The sequence below is a fragment of the Colius striatus genome, chromosome 8 (genome assembly GCF_028858725.1).
Source record: "Colius striatus isolate bColStr4 chromosome 8, bColStr4.1.hap1, whole genome shotgun sequence".
NCBI lineage: Eukaryota > Metazoa > Chordata > Aves > Coliiformes > Coliidae > Colius > Colius striatus.
Genome location: NC_084766.1, coordinates 389,625 through 409,677, shown reverse-complemented (window position 1 = coordinate 409,677; position 20,053 = coordinate 389,625). Strand labels below are relative to the sequence as shown.

The window sequence follows — 20,053 nt, the reverse complement described above, 5'->3', positions numbered from 1 at the left end:
ATTTAATTTTCTTCACCTCTTTGCTTCTAAATAGAAAGGCTGAATCGTTTTAGCTGGTGGCTAGACTTGTTCTATATCTGTCTAGGGCCTGCTGTTCACATGATAGTTTTTACCATTGCAGCCTGCCTCTCCATGCCAGAAATGAACAAATAGTTCCACGTGGTACTTTCTCCTTTGTGCCTGCCTGGCATTTGCAATTGGTTAGGCCGTACACAAATGTCCTCGTTGTCAGTCTTCAGCTGAAAGGCTTGTGATGTAACTCCTTTGATGACCCTGCCATCCGTACACATGGGTTCCTTGTGATCACCGCTGGAGTTTGACTCCACCTTGCTGGATGAAGAACCAAGTGAGTTGCTTTTACCTCTGTTGATAAGAATGCTTACTGTGTCTCCCTCTGTCTTTCTCAGTTTGGAGGAAAACTTATTTCCTTTGGTCTTACCAAAGCTCCTCGACAGCAAGTGCAGCAGACTCACCCACACCAGGTATTCATCAGTCAAGTCACTACTGAAACTGAATTCCTGCTCCGATCCAGAGAGCTGCAGATGGCCTTGCAGTCAGGGAACCTCCTTGATTACTGCCAGGGCAAGATCCAGACAGCCAAGCTGCCCTTTGATGAGAGCCTTTGGAAATTCTTGAAGGTAGGACCGTCTGAAATCCCCATCCAGGGAGCTTCTGGAACAACTAACTGAGTCTTGTGAAGCCAGCTAGGGGTTCAGGCAACTACCTTGTCTCAGTGTCATCTCTAGACTCAAATCTGTCCGTTGTCTCTATGCAGAGATTAGCTTGGCAATTCCTAGACCATCCAGGAAATTAATGGCCAAGTACAGTAACTATGCATACAGTCATAGCCCTGGCATACGGTTGTACCTTAATTGTAACTATGTGATGAGCTTGAATTTCACACTTTTATCATGGTTATAACTTGAATTCCATCGGTTTTCCCTCAGTAGACATCAGGTGGACTTGTCAGAGTTGAGTTCCTTATCTATAAACTGAGCTCTAAGCTTTGTTGCTGGCGGAAGCAGCCATCTGTTGGCAGTGTGTAGATGTCTAGGATTTTACGTAATTGTCTTTTTCCATATCCTTTGGGACTCAGGTGAATCTGGAACAGGAGTCCAGGACTAAACTCCTTAAGCTGCTGGGCTACAGTAAAGAGGATCTGCAAAAAAAGGTAAGGAGTCTTTCCAATAGAGAGAAACCTGTACAGGCTATAGCTGCTGCAGGAGGGCTGTAGGGTCTCTCCTGGATGTGAGTGAGTGATCTTGCAGCACACAAAAGACTAAACTGTACGAAATTTCACCTGAGAAGCACCTCAAGTATTCTCCATTAAAAAGCAAACGTGGGTACTTCTATGGGTATAACTGTAGCTGTGTTGAATCAAACCAAAGGGCTCTTGAGCCCAGTTATCTTGTTTCTAGTTGCTGGTGCTGTAGTAAATGTATAACAACAGTGCAGTTGTGAGAGCTTCTGGCATCCAGCTCTCTGCATCTCAGGGAATTCCTCAGCCAGGAAGAAGGTGACAGATGAAGACAGTCTGGCATAGCACTGATGGAGCTGCAGGCGAGGAAACTGTTGCGGCAGCATTGATAACACTCTGAAAAAGATAAATAACCTCTCATAGGCAGCCAGCCAGGAACAGGGACAGGTGGAGCTTTTCAAACATGTGAAAGAGTTGGGGGAATTGTGTCTGGGGCTTACCTGTCACTTGGTGACTTTGCTGCCTAGGTGTTTAACTTTGATAAGGACTTTAATCTGTGAATATCTGTTACTTTTCTAGATCACCTCATGTTTGAGTAACGGGATCCCAGATAAACAGACCCTTCCTGAGGCAGATGAGACAAATGCTGCACAGTCCGATCAGGTATGTCCAGTATGTCTTGCTAATCTGGGAGAGAAGTAGAGGGCAAAATGAACAGGAAGGTTTTAACACTGACTCTTTTTCTGCCTTCTGACTCCCCTGGAGTCTGGCCTCCTCACTCTCTCAGTGATGTTCAGCTTGCCATGTAGAGTCCTTCGACTCTAGCAGGCTCCTCACTCCCTGTCGTTTTCGCTTCTAGTTGTCTTCAGTGCTGTCAGCTGTCAAAGACTGTGACTGAAAAGTCCACTGAGGCAGCTTAATAATTGAGGGCCAAGGGTCCAGTTTTTCAGGAATTTGGTGCTATTGCCAGTTAACAACGTCTCTCAGATGTTGCCATTCTGAGCTAAGAAGAAATATCGTATGCTTCGCCTTCAGAAACTAGAAGAGTTAGTTATGGCGGCACGATGGAAACATCAGAGAGTTTATAGCTGAGGAATCTCGGTGTCCTTGGGCATGAGAATTGGTTTGGGTGTGGTAACAAGCATCAGTGAATATTTTTGTGGTTACTTTGATAAGAAATGTCATGGGCACAGCCCTTTAATTATACTGGATACTTCTTTCAGTTTGCCGTGGCTTCACTGTGAATCGATACTTGAAGCTCACCTTTAGGATACTTAATTAGTTGCTATAGTCATGGGCAATCGGCACCCTTGACTTATAATTGATTGAAATTGTATGTTAGTATTTTTGCACTGGTTTTTACAATTCAGATTGACTCATAGTTGCTGTGTTTGTTGAGTTATATAAATACTTCAAGTATCTGTTGCAGACATTATTGATACATTTGGTGAGACTATCTTCAAAGATTATTGTCTGATCAATTGCCAGTATACTCAGTAGCTCTGATCTACTGTTTAAATACAAAATTTAAGTTATATTTTTTTCTTACTGGAGAGTCAGAAAAAGGTCATAGTATTTTCAAGCTGTGAAATTCCTTTAGGGGATCAGTAAACAGTATCATTTGTAAGAGATCCACATTGAAGTTGTTTCTGTCTTACTATTTTACCTCTGTAGTACTGAAGCACAGAAGAATTAACAATGGTCCATCTACCCCAAAATTCTACCCTAAGCAGTGGCTATCATCACATAGTTAAACGTCTTCTAGTATAAAATTCAAGAGAAGCACATATGCAGAGCACTTTTTTTGCATGCTGCTGCCCTGTCTTGGAATTTTCCAGCATTAAATAAAACTCTCTCACAAATACAAAGAGGGCAACAATACAAATTGAATTGAATAGTAGGGGTTGGAAGGGACCTTTAGAGATCATCTGGTCCAACCCCTCTGTGGTTAATTCCAACCACAAGTTGTTGGGCTCCGTGCAGGCGTTGCAGAGGCAGTTCACAGTCCTGTTGGACCCTCACAGGGTCAGGCTGAATGATCATAGCAGTCCCTTCTGGCTTTAAACCAAATCAGCAAGTGATGAGGATGGGCTCTGGGCTGTTAACACTACAAGATGACTTGCTTCACCACTGCTGATTTCTTCACTGATAGAATTAGCCTCACCTTTATGCTACAAATTAACATGCTACACTTAACTTGATGCTACAATTCTGGATTTCCTATGTGAAGCTTCTGCTGTGTTATTTCTTTAACGCTTCTTTCCCTTTCACCTCTGTCCTCTGAAATGTATGCTCACATGATTTTGTGATGTCCACCTTCAGATGTGTTCCAAGGCCTGATTCACCATGCACTGTAAATTTTGCTCCTCTAAGATATCTGAAACTGATATCCTCAAATAAGTAACCTTCTTCACAAACCCTAAACACTTCTTGAGGTTTGCTAGGGCTAGCAGTTGTCTCCTGTGTTTCAATAGACCACCAAGCACAGCTGGGGTCCTACCTGTTAGTTACAGATATCACTCGTTGGACTTGTCCCTGTTTCATCCAAAATTGTTCAGCTTGCTCAAGGCTGGCAGTGAACTGATGAATGTTGGCCAGTGGTGCTGTTGGTATTGCATGTCTTACCATCAATCTCCTGAGCTTTGTCAGGAGAAGCTTTGCAGCTTGATTGAGCAGTAACAGGAGACATGATGGGTCTCTAAGTTGAAATGGGATTTATATGAACATGCTCAACCAAATGGAGAGCAACTCCATCCACCTAGTAATCCATTAAAATGTTTTGGGCAGTATCTGTGTGTTAAGTGAATTAATGAACCTCTTGCACCCTTTGCACAGCCTTTGGTAAATTTGAGTGACGATGTAGCTGCTGTTTCCTCCTCTTCAGCCTTTTTTGATAACCTCATCCCACAGAATATGAGCACACTGGAGATCCCTGTCACAGAAGGTATGTTACATGAAAGTGCTTCTGTTCTCTTGGGAAGAGGGGAGAGGAGGGAAGCCCAGAAGATTTAGAGGTACCAGGAAGAATCTGGTCCAGCCCACTTCAGGAGATGGGTAGTTTTAAAACACATGATGCATCCCAGTGTCATGCAGCATCTCTCAGCCTTGTGCAAGGAAATACTCTTCACAGAGAAAAGACTCATTAAAAATATAGGAGAATGTTTTAGATGGTGGAAAATTTACTGTCAAGTCAGGAGATTTTTTTTTTGAAGTGCAAAACCCGATTTGGGTTTCCAAGCCTTATTTTGTTTTTTACTGCCTGCTCTATAAAATGAGCATCATTGATGCCTCTGGATGATGGCTCTGTGGGTTAATTCTGCTTCACACCTCTGTAGATATGGATGGACTCATCAGCCAAGCCCTTTTGTTGGGGAATTTTGAGGATGCAGTGGAACTGTGCATACAGGCAGAGTGCTTTGCTGATGCCATCATCTTAGCTATAGCTGGTGGGGAGAAACTTCTAAAGGAGACTCAGAAACGCTACTTTGCCAAGCGTAAGACGAAACTGTCCCTGGTAAGTGACAATTTTTTGAGTAGCTACCAAGGAGGGGAAGGTGTAGGATATCTTGTCACATGTTTGTCTGATTATTTGTGGAAATGCTGTGATGAGAAGTAAAATGTCAGGAGAATCTGTGCATCTCCTTTTGGCTAGACCTTTAACATTTGGGTGGTTTTATGACAACTTCATGTTGACCATCAAGAATGTCTGTGTTCTCTGTTCCTTGTTTTGGGTTTTTCTGTAATCTAATGGTTTCTACCTCAGCTCCCCGTGCTTGTAACCTATGGCACATGCTGCCCCTTCACAGCTCAGCCAGGAAGGTCCTAGCTTATTAACTGACAAAGGAGGAAGCGTAACAGGGATCAGGATATCCTAACACTGAGTTGGCAGCTATTAGCTACTCTGAAACAGGACGTGTGATAGATCTTTAGTTTGGCCTAGTGCAGCTATTTTTATATTCTCTTAAGCACTTTCTTGGGCTTTTTTACCTTCTTTAGAGGCGTCAGGTTCCAGTTACTGTTGGCACTGGGATACTGGGATTGGTGGACCTCAGCGTACAGTGAGGTAGTTGCTGCATAGTGGGAAGTGTGCCTGAAAGTGAGCTGTCCTTGTGGGTGCCCTTGCTTAAGTAGTCAGCTTATCTTTGTCTTCAGTGACTGACAGGCCTTCTGCTTCCCTTACAGCTGCTTTCCTCTATTGTGCAGCAGAACTGGAAAGATATTGTGTGCACAAGTGATCTACGGAGCTGGAAGGAAGCACTGGCCATCTTGTTAACATACTCAAAGCATGAGGACTATACCCAGCTCTGTGGTATGCAGCATGCTATGTTTTGATACAATTTCCCTTAGAGGAAGGCAACTCTGGACTGCTTTCAGAAAGAAGTGGCTACTGTTGAGGAAGAAAAGCACACCTTGCTCGTTATAGCTAGCTGGAACTTCTTAAATAAGTGTGGGCTGTTTAGAAGAATGATATATGCACACAGTAACTGAGAGTCACAGTGTAAACTTATAGATGCTGTTGTTTTCTGCCACTTCTACCAAAATCATGGGAAAAAAGCACAATAGGCACTGGACTGAGATGCTAAAAGGAAGATATTTATTATTTTATTCTGGGGTGAAAGGGACTTCCCTGACTCTAAAAGGCCAGGTGGCTTCATTCCATCTGAAAGAGGTCTACCATTGCAGCACATTCCCTTCCCTCTTAAGCTCAGAAACAGAGGTTGATGGATGTTGGATGACTTCAGTAGTTTCCTCAACTCTGTTAATAGTCCTACAAGCTCAGGAACTGATTGTTCCTGTTCAGGGTCAGTCTCGGGACTGAATCTGAAGAAGTTACTCGTGTCACTTAGGTGGGAACTAGTTCCTGGCTGATGGTTAACATCTAAGGGCTGTTGGAGAAATGCCAGCACTTTATACAAGTAAAATGACACAACTGAAAATACAAGAAAACATGACATCTTTTACAGACCCGGCTGTAGGGGTGGGAATTGGCGGTGGCAGACGTGAGGTAGCTTCAGCTCCTGACATTTGCTAAACATTGACAAGTACCAGATTGCTAGCTGTTCCCTGGTACTGGACACTTCTGTTGCCTAGAGATTCCCTACCTCTTTGGAAAAAAAATAAAGAAAGGAAGGCATTGGATAGTATCTTCCACTTTTAAGGATTTTTCTTTCTTTTATGTGTCTGGGCAGACATACAAAAATTGGCAGATATATTAAAAATTACTTCTTCATGAGGAGAGTGTGTTAATTGCTGGCTGTGTTTTATGGAATCAAAGAATCACAGCATCATTTTGGTTGGAAAAGACCTTTCAGATTATCAAGCCCAGCCACTAACCTGTCTCTTTCTCTCTAGACATGCTGGGTGCCCGCCTGGAGTCGGAGGGAGGTGCAGCCCTGTCCAGTGACGCCTGCCTCTGCTATATCTCGTCAGGCAATGTGGAGAGGTTGGTGGAATGCTGGGTAAAAAACCATGAGACTTCATCACCCCTGGCCCTGCAGGTACAGGTGCTATCCTGTTGTTTTGACTGCTCTTTAGGCTGGTCTGGTAGCCCTGATCCGTTTGCGTTTATCGCATCAAACGGAGTTTCTGGCTCCTAGCAGACAGTGAAGACAAGTTGTAGTCACCAAGGTGTCTCCTCCTAGACTGGATTACAGGCTTATAAAAAGGAGACTTGCACACTTAAACGTTAAATGTTTGTGTGTTTAGAGAGTGGGGATTGCATTGCACATAAATCCAGCTATGGATGCAAGTTACAGTCTACCCACCTGTCTTTATCTACTGATGTCTTCTCTGAGCTTTCTTTTAATCAGGGAAATTTAGACTGTACCTATTTTCTTACTGGGAAACAGTTTCCTGGGAGTACCTTTGCTGCTATGCTTACATGTCTAACTGTAATGCTCCAGTTATCTAGTTGTAGCTTCAGAACAGCCTCTGGCAAAAGGAAATAAAGTCTAAACAATATTATTCCCACTGCAAGCAGAATGATCGTGTGTGGGTAGTCACAGATTGCTGGTGAATCAGGGCTTCTAAGTCAGTGTTGTTAACTACCTGTTACACCTAAACCAGTCCTGGCTAAGTCATGAACCCTAGTTGTGCCTACCAGTCACTGCAGTGAGATAGACAAGTCTTCCACTTGGATATCTGCAGATAATGCCCTCTGCTACAGAGTTCCCTGGTTTTGCAACCCTACTAGTGAATAACAACAACAAAAAGGCGTCTTCAACATTCCTGGTGATGTTTGAAACTGGCCTCCTCCCAGTTACCAGTTGTCAGCCAATGATGCGTATATCATTCTACAGATGCAAGTATGGCTTTGATATCTAGGGGCTGAAGGGGCTTTGATTAACTAAAGGCCTTGTGGTCTGTTTGTCAGCAGGAATAGTTTTTCCCTAGTGATTTTCTCCTGGTATTGTTTTAATCCTTCATCTTCCAAGCTGACAGCTTGTAACTCCTAGAGCTGTGGTAGTAACTTCTTAGTGGAAACATCAGTTGATTGGAATGTGAAGTAGCTTCAGGTTTTCTTCTTTTTTCCCCCATACATTAAAAGTAGCAGTGTCAGGGTTTGCTTCCTGGTTACTGGTTTTCTCCGCAAAGTGCACCTGAGGAAACAGTGTTCAGTGGTAGCGTCAGGTGCAAAGTGGCGTAACTTCTGTTCACACTAGACCTGGTATCAACTGAAAGTGGGAAATACCATCTGCTATGGTCTCAGCATGAGATATGCCAGTAAGGCAAGTCAGATTCTAAGTGATCTATTTCTTCCCTCCCCCTTATTCAGGATCTCATAGAGAAGGTGATGGTGCTGAGCAGGTCCATTGAGATGCTCCGAGGCACAACAGGACAAGCGCCAGGCCCGGTCTTGGCAGAACGAATCACCCAATATGCCAGTCTCCTGGCATCACAAGGGTGCTTGGCAGCTGCAATGAATTACCTGCCCAGCAGCTCTAAAGAGGTGAGTGAGAGATGAGTTGTTGTGGGAAAGAGTAGTATAGGAGCAAAAATGGTACTTTGTACAAGAGCTTGGGTTTTGACATGCATCAGGACTTAAAGTTGCAGCTTAATTATGGTAACTTGGGAGTAGAGGTGTGGAGTTCTTTTCTAGGACACAGCTTTTGTCTTTATTTGTTTTTTTTTTTCATGTAGTGCCTTTGATTCAGGGAAAAGGAAGGAGGCTGTAGAACTGTGAAATATTTCCTGGAGAACAGTGCTGGGAAGCAGCTCACCAGGGAAGCTGTATCTCTTCCTGAAACTAGCTGGTAGAGGAAAGGAATGGGGAGATCATCCTGTAGCTTGAAACAAATCTGTCTAGTGTCCAAAGATGCGCTGGGGAGGGGAAAGTTTAAAGACTGGAGGAGGAGTCAGTGAGACCTCATCTGCCTGGGAATACAGCAGGTGATGTCCCAGATTGTCACTTACAAATTTGTTGGGGTTTTGGGGAGGTTTTTTGTTTTATTTTTATCCCAGTGACTATTGGGGAAATTATTAGTTTTGCAGGTTTAATGCTTTGGGTCAGGGTCTGCTTTGAATGCCTCCCTGGCACCTTCCACCTGAGGCTCTCGAGGCAGTTCTCCTAAAGCACAGTTTGTTTCAGCTCCCGATTGAACAGCTCAGAGACCGACTTTTCCATGCTCAAGGAGAGAATGTGGGTCATCAGCAGCCACCTCCCTTTCCCTACACTCGTGTAAATGTAGGTGTCATCAAACACACATCTCCAGCAGCCAAGGGTAGTTCTGTGCCTGAAGAAGCAGCCCACAAAGCAGATCCCAGGCATCCCGATAAGGTAGGCCTTAAACTCTCGTGTTTATGGCTTGGGGAGATGAAGGAGGGATGATAGGGTTGTGGATGCCTATGAAGTAATATGATGTTGTTGTTTAACTCCAGTTAGCAGCTAAGTACCAGGCAGCTGCTCACTCATGCACCACCTCCCCCTCCCCAGGTGGGATGGGGAGACCCAGCCAAAGCCAGGGTGTGGGAGATGATGCAGACTGCAGGCACTGAGGCACTCATCAGTGATGTCCTTCAATGGAGCAAATGCAAGCTCTGTAGTGATCCAAAAGCAGGCTGTCTGGCATACACAGAAGCCTTTTCTCACGTGCAGTCACTGGAGGAGACTGTTACTAGTGATCCACTGAGAGCTCAGCGCACATACTGAGGAAAAAGAGTGCTGTGGTTCACACTCACGTGGCCACCTCACCCTTGCATCTCAGTAGAAACAGTGTGGTGCTGCTTCATCCTTGTTCTTGCTCCCAGCCTCTTTTACTCATAATTGTTCATTATTTCCACTGGTGGTGCTTCCAGGAAGTCACTGTATGGGAACAGGCTCCTGAGGGCTAATCCTTGTGAGAGCCAGAGGATGCTCTGAACAGAGCGATGCCCAGTTTGTTGAGCAAGTTATGTGATGGGAAAGGCCTTTGATTCAACCCATCCAGGGCATTGGCAGCAGCAGCATCTTCTCTTGCCAGAGAAGCGGCAGGGACAGAAGGTGCATGTGCTTGTGTGTGTGTGTGTGTGCACGTGACTGTGTCGGCCATGGGCAAGTTTTTGGTTTTTTTAATTGCAGCCCAACTATCCATCATCACTTGCCCCTTCAGAACCGTCTCAGCCTTCAGTGCCTTCTCTCTTCACGCCTCAGCCAGTGCCAGTGATGTCTCTGACACCTCAGCATGTTGCCCCTCCGCAGCCCAGCACGGGTCCACAGACGAGTGTCTATTCCAGAGGGCCCCCGTACCCACAGTACAACTTGGGCTTGTTTCCAGCAACTGTTCCAGGGCCAGGTAAGCAGTGTCTCAGAGTCATGTTCATTTTCTGGGCTTTGTTAGACTAAAGCCTTCAACATGAATGGCTGCGCTGCGTTCTTTTTTCACAGGTCTCTTGTGTTTGCAAAGAACAAGTCCTCTGTCTGAGAGGCTTCTCAGTGCTTCTGATACGTCTGGTTCTAGCAGCTGTTGCTGCACATCCACTGTTATTAAGCATATACCAGGATTGGGGAGGGCACAGCTAACTGTGGTAGAGGCTGATGATTTAGCCTGGGTTATGGGGGTTACCCCTGACATGGATATTTTAGGGTACAACTTAGAGAAGGACAGACTTATTAGCATGAAGGAGAGAATCAGGAGTGGTTTGCACATGAAATAAGTGATTCTGATACACTCTCTTTCTCTTTGTAGCTGTATCACAGACTCAGCCATTCAGACCAGCAGGAGTCAGACCTATTAGTCCTGCTCACTTCCCCAGCCAGCCTTCTCTGACTGGACAGTCCATGCCTGTGACAGCTCCTGGAGTTCCACCACCTGGACCTGCCCTCTTCACTCCATCCTCAGTCCCATCTTCTCAGCATCCCACAGCTTGTCCTCTGCCTGTGGCAAGCCAGTCTCCTCTAGGTTACTCTTCAGCACCTTTCAACTCCCCCATGAATGTGGGTTACCCTCAGGGAGGTCCTGGAGCTCCATCTACCAAGCCACTGCCAACAGCCAGCATTCCTCCTCCTCCCATAGGCAAGTACTGCTCATGTGACTTGCGTGTCCAGGACACTCCTAGATGATGTCTGCAGTATATAATTGACATGGACCTTCTGGAGCCTGGTCATTCACCATAAAGGCTCGATATGGTGCTGCCACATTGTGCTGAGGCTTGCTGTGGTGGTGAAACACAGCACTGATGACAGTTTTGTTCAGCCTATTCAGCTATTCTGTCCCTCAGGTCCTGATTACAAGATACTATCTCTCTAGGTCCTCAGTGATAGTAGTCATCCACTCTAGAGGCATCTGCTCTGACGGAAAGGGTGGTGGTTCCTAGGGAATACCTAGTTGGAAGGCTTGCAGATCTTGTTCCTGCTTATGTAACTTACACAAGAAGTGCATCTGAAATGCTGGGAGAGCAGGCTGCTCCTCTGTCCATGGGATACCCCTTGCTTATCTTCAAGATAAAATTCCTCTATCTGCTGTGCTCTAGTTCTCACCATTTTTTCCTGTTGTCATAAAGTGCTTGCCTAGGAATCACTTCTGGATTCCTCTGTGCACTGCTCTAGTTTGAAACCAGCCCAGCCTGCAAGTACTGTGAAGTCCTTGCTAGTGTGATGAAGAAAAAGAGAATGTTGTTGGACCTAGTCCCTGGGGGATGAGCATTCCCTCCTTCTGTTTCCCACAACATCACCACACCTGTGCTTGTTGGTTGTTTGTTTGCTGTCTTGGGTTTAGCAAGACTGTGAGGGATCCCCAACAACAAGGCTGACAGTCCTCAGATTTTTGAGCAGATGCTTCTCCAAGCCATGCCTATTCCGAGAGTGAAGGAACTGAGGCTTTGAGGTTTGCATCCACCTGGGATCCTTTGCTGAGCTGTGTTTAGCCAAGGATAGCAAACCCCATTGTGTGAAGCCTGTAGTGAGTACATATAAAGGCTCTACGCTCAGACTGTGCAAATTCCTTCTGGAAAGCTGGCGGGGATAATAGTCCAGGGACATTATTCACGGAGTAAAAGCTGTTGGTGATGATGACTCTCTCACCCTGCTTTGATTTTCAGGTTTCTTCCCTTGGCTAGATCCTCACACGGATCATGCAGGTAGTACCCAGAGAAGCCTCCAGACCTGTGGGGGAGGCAGTGTTGCCACTCCCAGTGAAGTGTGGGCTGTGTGCATGTTTCACTGTGTGCGCATGCCTGCTCATTGCTGTTTGCTGTTCCTGTGCATGCCTGGGGAGCTGTACAGCTGGAGTAGTGGACATACTTGTTCTGAGGACTGCTAAGTGACAGCTGGGGATGTTGAAAGTGAAATGAAGACACTGTGCTGTTACTAATGGATTTGGGTAGAGAAAGCAAGAGGTCCATGTTTCTGACCTAGAAGACTTTATCCCCTTTCCTTAAATGTTTCCCTGTCAAAGGAAAGATAATTCCATGGCAAGGTTTTCAAGCACTTTCCAGCAGTGAATTTCCACAGGGCATCTTCAGCTTGAGGAAGTTCCCTTCTGGCAGCATTCATCCCCAGTTTTATTTTCCTTATGTTTAAATCACAAGGCACTTCCAAGCCACTGATGTGGCTAAAAACCACATCAGTTTTTGAAAGGAGAACAGATCTCGTTCACACAAGCTGACAGAAAAGCATAATCTACCAGACAGGTAGCTAAGTAGCCTCAGAAAGCAGCCACCAGCCTATACGATCCAACCAACAAAATCCCCAGAGTATTAACTCACTCTATATCAGTCTCCCACTCCTTCTGTTGATCATCACCATAGTCATGCTTCTGGGCTAATACAGTGACACAGACTTACTGCCTCCTCAAAAGAGTACTGTAAGCCACTGTTTTAATGGCAGCTATGGCATGCCCAGATCAGCAGTGCAAGCGGGCTTTCCTGCATGCTGTTATTGTTCTGGTTTTGTTGGGTACTTTTCTCTAGCCTGGAAAAGGACTGTAAGATCACTCAATCTGACAGGCCAAACTTGCTTGATTTGGAAATTCCCCATCACAGTCTGAGGGGCTCATAAACACATCCTCAGTGGTAACAATAAAGAGAGATCTCAACTCTTTAGAAATCCCATGCCCCTGGGGAGCATCAGGACAACAGCTTGTTGTCCAATATCCCTTCTGGCCCTGAGAATCCCTGACCCTAGCCTGGTGTTGTTCTAGGACAGACATTGCTGGAGACTGCTGCTGCAGGGCACTCCTTTCAGGGCTGGTGAGAAATCCTCTTTCACAAGCAGTATAGGCAAGATAATCAGAGTTTCATCCCAGCAAAATGCAGCAGGGTCCTGTAGTCTCATGTCCGATGATTAAGTACCTGGCATAAAGATTATAATTAAAATAGCTGTTTCCTATGAGGATTCAAAGTGCCACTGGGTTGGAATAGTGTCAGGCACTGCTGGGCCACAGGCTTAGTGGGGGCCAGCAGCGTCGTACTGCACGGAATCCCCTAGCTAGGAATAAGTGCCAACTTAATTAAACTGCTGATCCAAACTCATCAGAGAGCAAGTCTTGAAGTCATGGGAAAAGGGAGGGCAAAAAGAGGCAGCCAGAGCTCTAATAGTAAAGGTAATTAAAGTAATGAAGCACCTTTTGCCTCTTTCCCCTGTGATTTTTTTGAAGCTCAGTTCAGAATCGGTGGCTCGTTCCTTGGAATTAAACCACTTTCCCACAGACTATTCCAGTCTCATAGGCTTGAGGTTATTAATACTGGGGTGACAAAAGAAGCTCTGTGGTTTTGTCCAGAGGTGCAGATACCCTTACAGGCCATTAGTAGACAAGGTAGTTGGAATTTGACCTTTGCAGAATGAAATGTGGTCACAAGTCTTCTGATGTCATGTTGTCTGATGGGTTTTTAATTACCTGGAGCGAGGTTGGAGGCTAGGTACCACAGAAGTGTCTGCTGAGAGCCTCCTCTGCTCCCCAGGCCTTCATTGCTGAAGTCTGTTCCCTTCTTTCTGTGAAGCCAGCCAAGCTCTGGATCTGAACATGATTTTGAAAGGGGAAGATGAGGACCCACCTCGCTTTTGCAGCAGCCTGCACTGCTGTGGGCTGCTGCCCTGAGACACCCCTGAGCAGTGCTGGGCAGTCCTCACCGTGACACAGCCCTCGCTCTGGCACCACAGCACCAGTGTTTGTGTCTGAGGAGCCCCTGGAGATCCCTGAACCCTGACATGCACACACGAGCAGGTCCCCACTGAGACGCAGGCCTGGTGCTGAGCTTGATGCCACGGACCATGCACAGTGCAGAAAGCCTCAGCTTGCTCAGATAAACCTTTCTGTGTGGGAGTGGGTGTGTGCCAGCTCAGTGTGATCAGACATCACCTTGTGAAGCCTGTGTGCATAGTCAGATGCTAAAGATGTAATTAAGAGAGAGAAAAGGAAGCAAGAGCAGTTCTTGGGCCTGTGAGCTTAAATTCCTCAGTTGAAATGGCCTGAAGGTGCAATGATGGGGGAATGGGAGCCGTGGGCCCTTTTGCTCAAGGAAGCTCCAAACCATGCAAGCAACCATGAATTGTTGCTGTGGCCACCTTCTCAAAGTCTGACATTTGTTCTCTTTCCTGGCAGCTCAGGAACCATGGACTGATTCCTCTGCTACAGGAGGAGGCCTTCAGAAGAAAAAGGTAAGCTTTCAGCTGCGATATCCGTTGGTTGTCTTTTAGCCAGGGAGCTCCATGCAACAGATACATTCCTATAAATGATTCCTGTTGTCCTCAGCAGATCTCAATCCATGTTTATCTGCCTGCTTTTGTGTTACATGCATAGCTAGGGCTGAAGTCTAAGACATCTTGACTCTTTGCCATCCAGACTCACAGGCCGTTCTCCAGGGTGCCCGTTTTATAACATGATTATCATCTGTGATGCTGCATCATCTGTCAGTGCTTAGACTGACCACGGTCTCTTGCTGCTAGAGATGTGGATTTCACCTTATCCCCTTGCCCACACGCCTTTTTCCGTGGTGGCTGGGGAGATCATGCTCACCTCATGCCTGGCAGCTGGGGGCAGCACTTTCCCTCGGCAGGCTGAGACCCACCGCGATTTTCCTCAGATGCTGATGCCAACTGATAACACACTTCTGCTGGAAGAAGCTGGGAGAGGTGTTTGCAGTGAGCTGCTTGGCATGTTGGCCCTGCTGCTCTCTGCCTTGTAGGGATTGCACTGAGCTGAGCTCTTTTGCAACAAATGGTCTCAGTACTCATTTCTGTCCTTGCTGCCTGCTGGCAGGTGTGACAAGGAGCTGCTTTGGCACCATTCCCATCCCCCACTCCTCTTCTTTATCTTGGAACAGACTTCTAGCCCTTTTTCTGGCAGCATAGCTGGGAAGCTGCTTCAGGCTGTGCTCACTACAACAGGATTATCCTCTTGTTAAAGCCATCTCCTTTTGATCTATCCCTGTCAGAGTGAATCTGTCCTGACTCTCTGGCTTAGCAGGGGCACGATGAAGTGTTTGCAAGAGGATTCTCCCCCCATGTTGTGGTATTTTCCCCAACACTTGCTCTGTTGGACACTTTACTGCTGCTAATCTCTGCATTCAGGACTCGTGCCGTTGCAGAGCCAAGGCGGCTTTCTGAGGACCAGTGCTCTCAGGGGCAACAGATCCATTTGATTGAACAATTCCAGAGGAGTTTTCTTGCTGTCGCTTTGGCTGTTCGTCTAGGATGCAAGAGGAAGGGCCCCACGCTCTGAGCCAGGGGCTGAAAGAACAGGAATGTGTTACACACCATCTTGGGAACTGGGCACTCTGCAAGTTAGAAAGGAGGGCAAATTTTCCTGTGGGGAGCAAAACCAACCCCCCTTCCTGGGACTGGGTTTTCTTGATTTTTTTTTTCTTTCTTTCTTGCTGACAGATGCCTGAGAAATTTACTCCTCCAGCCCCCATCACAGCTCCAGTAATGAGCCTGCCCACTGAGCCCCAAGGGGTCCATCCTCAGCTGTCCAGGTTGCAAGAATCTGGCCAGTCACCCCCAGGAGCACCCAAGGAGGGCAGCCCACAGGTACCCATGGAAAGTGGGGCATTCCTCAGCCACCAACTCCTTTTCAAGTAGAAAAACAGCAACTCGGCTTGGCATCTGCAGGGCTTATGTTGCTCCCCAGCCATTATAAGACACCTCTGCCTGAGTGTTACAGAAATTGCCAGCGTGGAAAATGACACCTGGGTAAGGCTGGGAGAGGGAGGCCAGGCAGGCTGCCAGACTGCTGGAAGTCGAGAATCCACAGAGGCCTGAAGCTATACCACAGTCTCTAGATGATAATCTAACTGTGTGCTTCCCGGTATTCTCTGGGTTTGTGAAGGGATGAAGTTGTTTCTGTTTATAGTTGCAGGAGGTGGATCTACCTGCTCCAGCCTTTCATGCTTCTATTGCATTCATTCACCTGCTTTTCTCTCTGTCAGTATCACCAGCTACCTGTGGAGAGGGTTGAGAGGAAGGAGGTGCCCCCTGAGCACCAGGCCCTGAAGGCCACGTTTGAAGGGCTGGTGCAACGCTGCTCTGCTGTCGCCACTGACCCAGTAAGTCCTTCCAGCTCTGATCTTTGCCTCTTTTGCCTTCATAAATGTTTGACTGGTGCTTCCTTCTTTTGGTTGAGAGAAGAGTCTTGTCCCTGTAACCAAGTTAATCCCTACCTGCCATAGGCTTGTCCATCTCTTGGGAACAGAGACACATTCTGTAGCATTTATCCACTGCTTCTTGTTACCTCTGTGGAGCAATGGTTCTGTCCTTCTCGCTCTTTCATCTGAGGAAAGCAGAAGAAAAGACATAGCTAATTCAGCTTTCTTTTTCACTGGCTTGATCTGTAGGTAGATCCTTACCACCGATCCTCTGAGCTTAGAGGGAAAGGCTAAGATACCCTGACTGGAAGAGAGAGCCAGATAATCCTTGTGTCTGAGTCCCTGTATTTTCTCCACTCTCGTTCCTGCAAGGCTGTTGGCATACGTGGCACATTTGCATGAATGTGTCAGGCCAGGATCTTTGGAAGCAGAACAGCGATGTTTGCAGCCTCTTCTTCCCAGAGTCTGGGGATACCTTGAAGCCTTCCAGAACACTTCTACTCAGTGGGTGCTGGGATGAGCACAAAGCTCAAACTTCTGTCCCAGACTCAGACCATTTGTGTGTAGCAGCAGCTTTGGCTTGTTTGCTCTGTACTTTCTGAGGGTGCAGTGTAGCAATTTGTGGGAGACAGCCTGAAAGTTCCCTCTGTGGATAGAAAGGCCCGTTGGTTTGGGTTTAAGCACCCAGCTTACATTAAAGTTGAATGCCTGGGTTGGTCCAGCAATGCAATGCACCTGAGTTTCAAAGGCTGCCAGGCCTGTCCCAGCGCTGCCCAGAGCCAGACTTTTCTGTCAACAGTTTCATTTACTTCTGAGTGAACCCCACCTTGGTTCATGGGGTTAGTCCCACCAGAGCTTCAGTACTTGGCCTTGGTGGTTACCTAGAGTGGGAAGGACATTCCCCCTTTTTCTCAAGAGACCAGGAAGAAGCTGTTGGTTAGGTCAGCCAGGGCAAGGCTGCCTTAATGCCCCTTGGGCCAGCTAGTGGCTGTTTTACAAGCATTGGAAGTGATCACTGTGTCTTGTGGACTGCAGGCACTGGCAGAAGGGAGCCAGCCTGGGCTGGGAGATGGGAAAAGGGGCAAATCCAGCCTCCTGTCTTGGGGAGAAGAATGTATGTGAGGGCATGGCTGGCTTGTATCACAGCCTCTGGCTGGCAGAGGCTGAGGTGCAGCTGAGTTGTAAGATGCTATGGGAAGAACACAGAATAGGAGACATTGAGTGAGAACAACCTGGTTCTGTGAGAGGTGACTTTGAAGCTCTGGCAGAGCTAGCAATACCTGTTTCACTTCAGAAAACACGAAGGAAGCTGGAGGACACGCTGCAGCGTCTGGAGTGTTTGTATGAGAAGCTCCGTGAGCAGGTGGTAAGTAGATGCCGCTGTTTCCTGTGGTCCAGCCACATTCCTGATCCCAGCTTTGCACGGGGTCTTGGGCCTCGGTGTGTGTTTGCAGCACATACTCTCTTGAGAATGCTAGGGGAGTGCCAAACCTTATAATGCACCTTGAATCCAGGCAGCCTTATCTCTTCTTCCGTAACCTTGTCCCAGCCATCATGTTAAAAAACTGGGGAGACATTTGCAGGGCACTTGTACCCCGAGGGTAAAGTATACTGGCATATAGACAGGTTCCAGATGGGAAGGGGTAGTTAAGTGTGAATCTAGTGTAACTTCTGCTTCAGAAAACTCTGGAACTGCTGATTGCTGGAGGGATAGCTGTCAAGGGAAGAATTCCTTTGACATACAGCCTTTCCCCAAGTGTCCATGTTAAGCCTGAACAGGGAAGGGATTCTGTGCTAGGTGGACCTTTGTCTTCCTCAGATGTATCAGATAGTCAATTAAAGCTGAAATGCCATTACCTAGGGCCTGCATTTGCTGTAACCCAGCCTGGGTATTAGATTAATGTTTGCTATAGCCTGGGAAATGTGGGAGGAAGCAGCCTTCCTGCCAGTGCTCGACTCTGTGGGTATTATTTGGTGAACAGGAGGGAATGGGGCATTTGTTGCAGTGCTGAGCATGTTGACTCATTTCTGCTCCTTCCCCCACAGCTCTCTCCAGCCATCCTCATGGGTCTTCATGAAATTGCCCGCTGCATTGAGGCCAGGAACTACCAACAGGGACTCCTGGTTCACACCCAAGTGGTGAGCAGCAGCAGTTTCAGTGAGGTGTCTGGATTCATGCCCATCCTGAAAGTCCTCATGACCATTGCTGGCAAGCTGAACGTGTAAAGTGTGGAGCAGCTGGAGCAGTGCGCAGTGATTGCTGATGGACTTCCTCACCTGGTGATGTGCTGGTTGTGGATTCTCCTTCTGACTCTGGAGAAATAAATCTGTGCTGGTGCCCAGACCTGTGCTGGGCCAGCATGCCTGGCCCTGTCTCCTCTCCAGACAGTCCCCTGGTGCCCGAGACCCCTTGAGACTGTTCTTTCTCTCCTTTCTTACTAGTCTGGGGGCACTTCCCAGCACAGGGATCTCATTTTCAGGTTGTCCAGATTGCACGAGATCCTCCCTCTTCCCTGAATCCCCAGCACAAAGGGAAAACTCCTTCCCTCCCAGGAGACAAACGAGGCTGGCACCTGCAGAGCCACAAGACAGAAAAGCCTCTGGCTCTATTCCCTGCTGCAGTGTACGCTGCCTGAGTGGTAGGTGGGCTCCCTGGGGACCTAAGAAGGAGTGTCCCATCTCTGTTGGACTTCAGTGTGGATCTGTGCTCTGGTTCCTTCTTTCTCTTCATCCTTATCCTTGACTCACCTTCTCACCCCTCTGTACTGGTATCTTGCTACAACTAGGGCTAACTGCCAGCCTGCTCTGGGCTGGCTTTAGTTCTCTCTCTTTCATGCAAGTCTCTCTTTTCATAGTCAAGACTCCTGCTTACTCTCTCTTCCCCCCACCTTTATATCTTTTTTTTCTTCCTGTCAGCTGAGCCTTTGTGTTGCAGACTCAGAGCTGATTCCTCTTTCCAGCTCCCGGGACTCCCCTATTCAGGAATGTTAGCAGGTTGGATTGCTTTGTGCCCTCCTCCCCAGAGCCAGTCACATCCTGGGTTTGAGCTTTAAGCCACCCTCTCTGTTTCCTTGCCTTTTTCCACTTCCTTTATGTTAGCACCAGTTGGCCTTTTGCCCACCGGTGTTACCTGTAGACTTTCAAAGCTGGGCTTTTCAGACAGTCTGGAGGCTTAAAGAGCAGCAGAGATTGTTCGTAAAGAATCCCCTCGAGCTGCTCTGACCAGCCCAGACTTGAGCAGGGGGAGGCAGCTCATTGCTCCAAGTGGTGCGATCACTCTGCCTACTGCAACAGTTAGATGCAGAGGTGTTCTCAAAGGCCCCTTGGTGCTGTGGCGGTAGGCAGATGCTGCAGGAGGTAACACTGTAAGGTCTCTCTGCTGAAGCTTTTCATCACTGTGGCTTTTCCTCTGGGGTAAAGTAGATGAATGAAGCATATCTGTCCTGGGTAAGAAGTCTGGGAAAGCAGATGGGATTTGAGGGCACATCTTAGTCTGTGTGTCTTAACCTGTCTTCTTCCCTCCTTGCCTTCCTCTCTCTCACCCTCTTTCATGCTAACCAGGCAGCGTGATTGTTGGGCCTTAGCTGGGAGCAAGGCTTTTTCCCAACGTCTGCAGTCAGCCCCTGCTTCCTCTGCTTGCTGCTTGAGTGAGAGTGCCATCGTGGGCCTGTGGTGCAGTGACTTACCCAAATCAGCCTGCTCTGCCACGAGACTTAAGAGGGAGGAGAATTAGAGAAGGGAGGGAGAGAACAGGTCTCATTCTCTCCTTTCCAGGTCAAAGTGCCTCCTTGTTACTGCTGTGCTGTTTCTATTGCTGCGGTTTGATGCACTGAGAGATTACAGAACAGTGAAATAAAA

General features: G+C 47.2%; 1 protein-coding gene across 4 annotated transcripts in view; it reads left to right on the top strand.

The window, feature by feature from the left end:
* SEC31B (SEC31 homolog B, COPII coat complex component) overlaps window positions 1–20,053 on the top strand; it is a 33,811-nt gene extending 13,758 nt beyond the window's left edge. For 3 of the 4 annotated variants that reach the window (XM_062001265.1, XM_062001264.1, XM_062001266.1), the window contains exons 11-26: window positions 408–638; window positions 1,097–1,171; window positions 1,778–1,861; window positions 4,034–4,142; window positions 4,534–4,712; window positions 5,381–5,507; window positions 6,551–6,696; window positions 7,974–8,147; window positions 8,787–8,975; window positions 9,756–9,969; window positions 10,363–10,689; window positions 14,215–14,270; window positions 15,495–15,641; window positions 16,040–16,156; window positions 17,490–17,561; window positions 18,242–20,053. In XM_062001265.1, the coding sequence (XP_061857249.1) occupies window positions 408–638; window positions 1,097–1,171; window positions 1,778–1,861; window positions 4,034–4,142; window positions 4,534–4,712; window positions 5,381–5,507; window positions 6,551–6,696; window positions 7,974–8,147; window positions 8,787–8,975; window positions 9,756–9,969; window positions 10,363–10,689; window positions 14,215–14,270; window positions 15,495–15,641; window positions 16,040–16,156; window positions 17,490–17,561; window positions 18,242–18,421 (2,427 nt within the window). In that variant the 3' untranslated portion in view covers window positions 18,422–20,053. Of the gene's footprint in view, window positions 1–407; window positions 639–1,096; window positions 1,172–1,777; window positions 1,862–4,033; window positions 4,143–4,533; window positions 4,713–5,380; window positions 5,508–6,550; window positions 6,697–7,973; window positions 8,148–8,786; window positions 8,976–9,755; window positions 9,970–10,362; window positions 10,690–14,214; window positions 14,271–15,494; window positions 15,642–16,039; window positions 16,157–16,444; window positions 17,456–17,489; window positions 17,562–18,241 lie in introns of those variants that run through there. The other variant, XM_062001267.1, reaches the window with a different exon arrangement.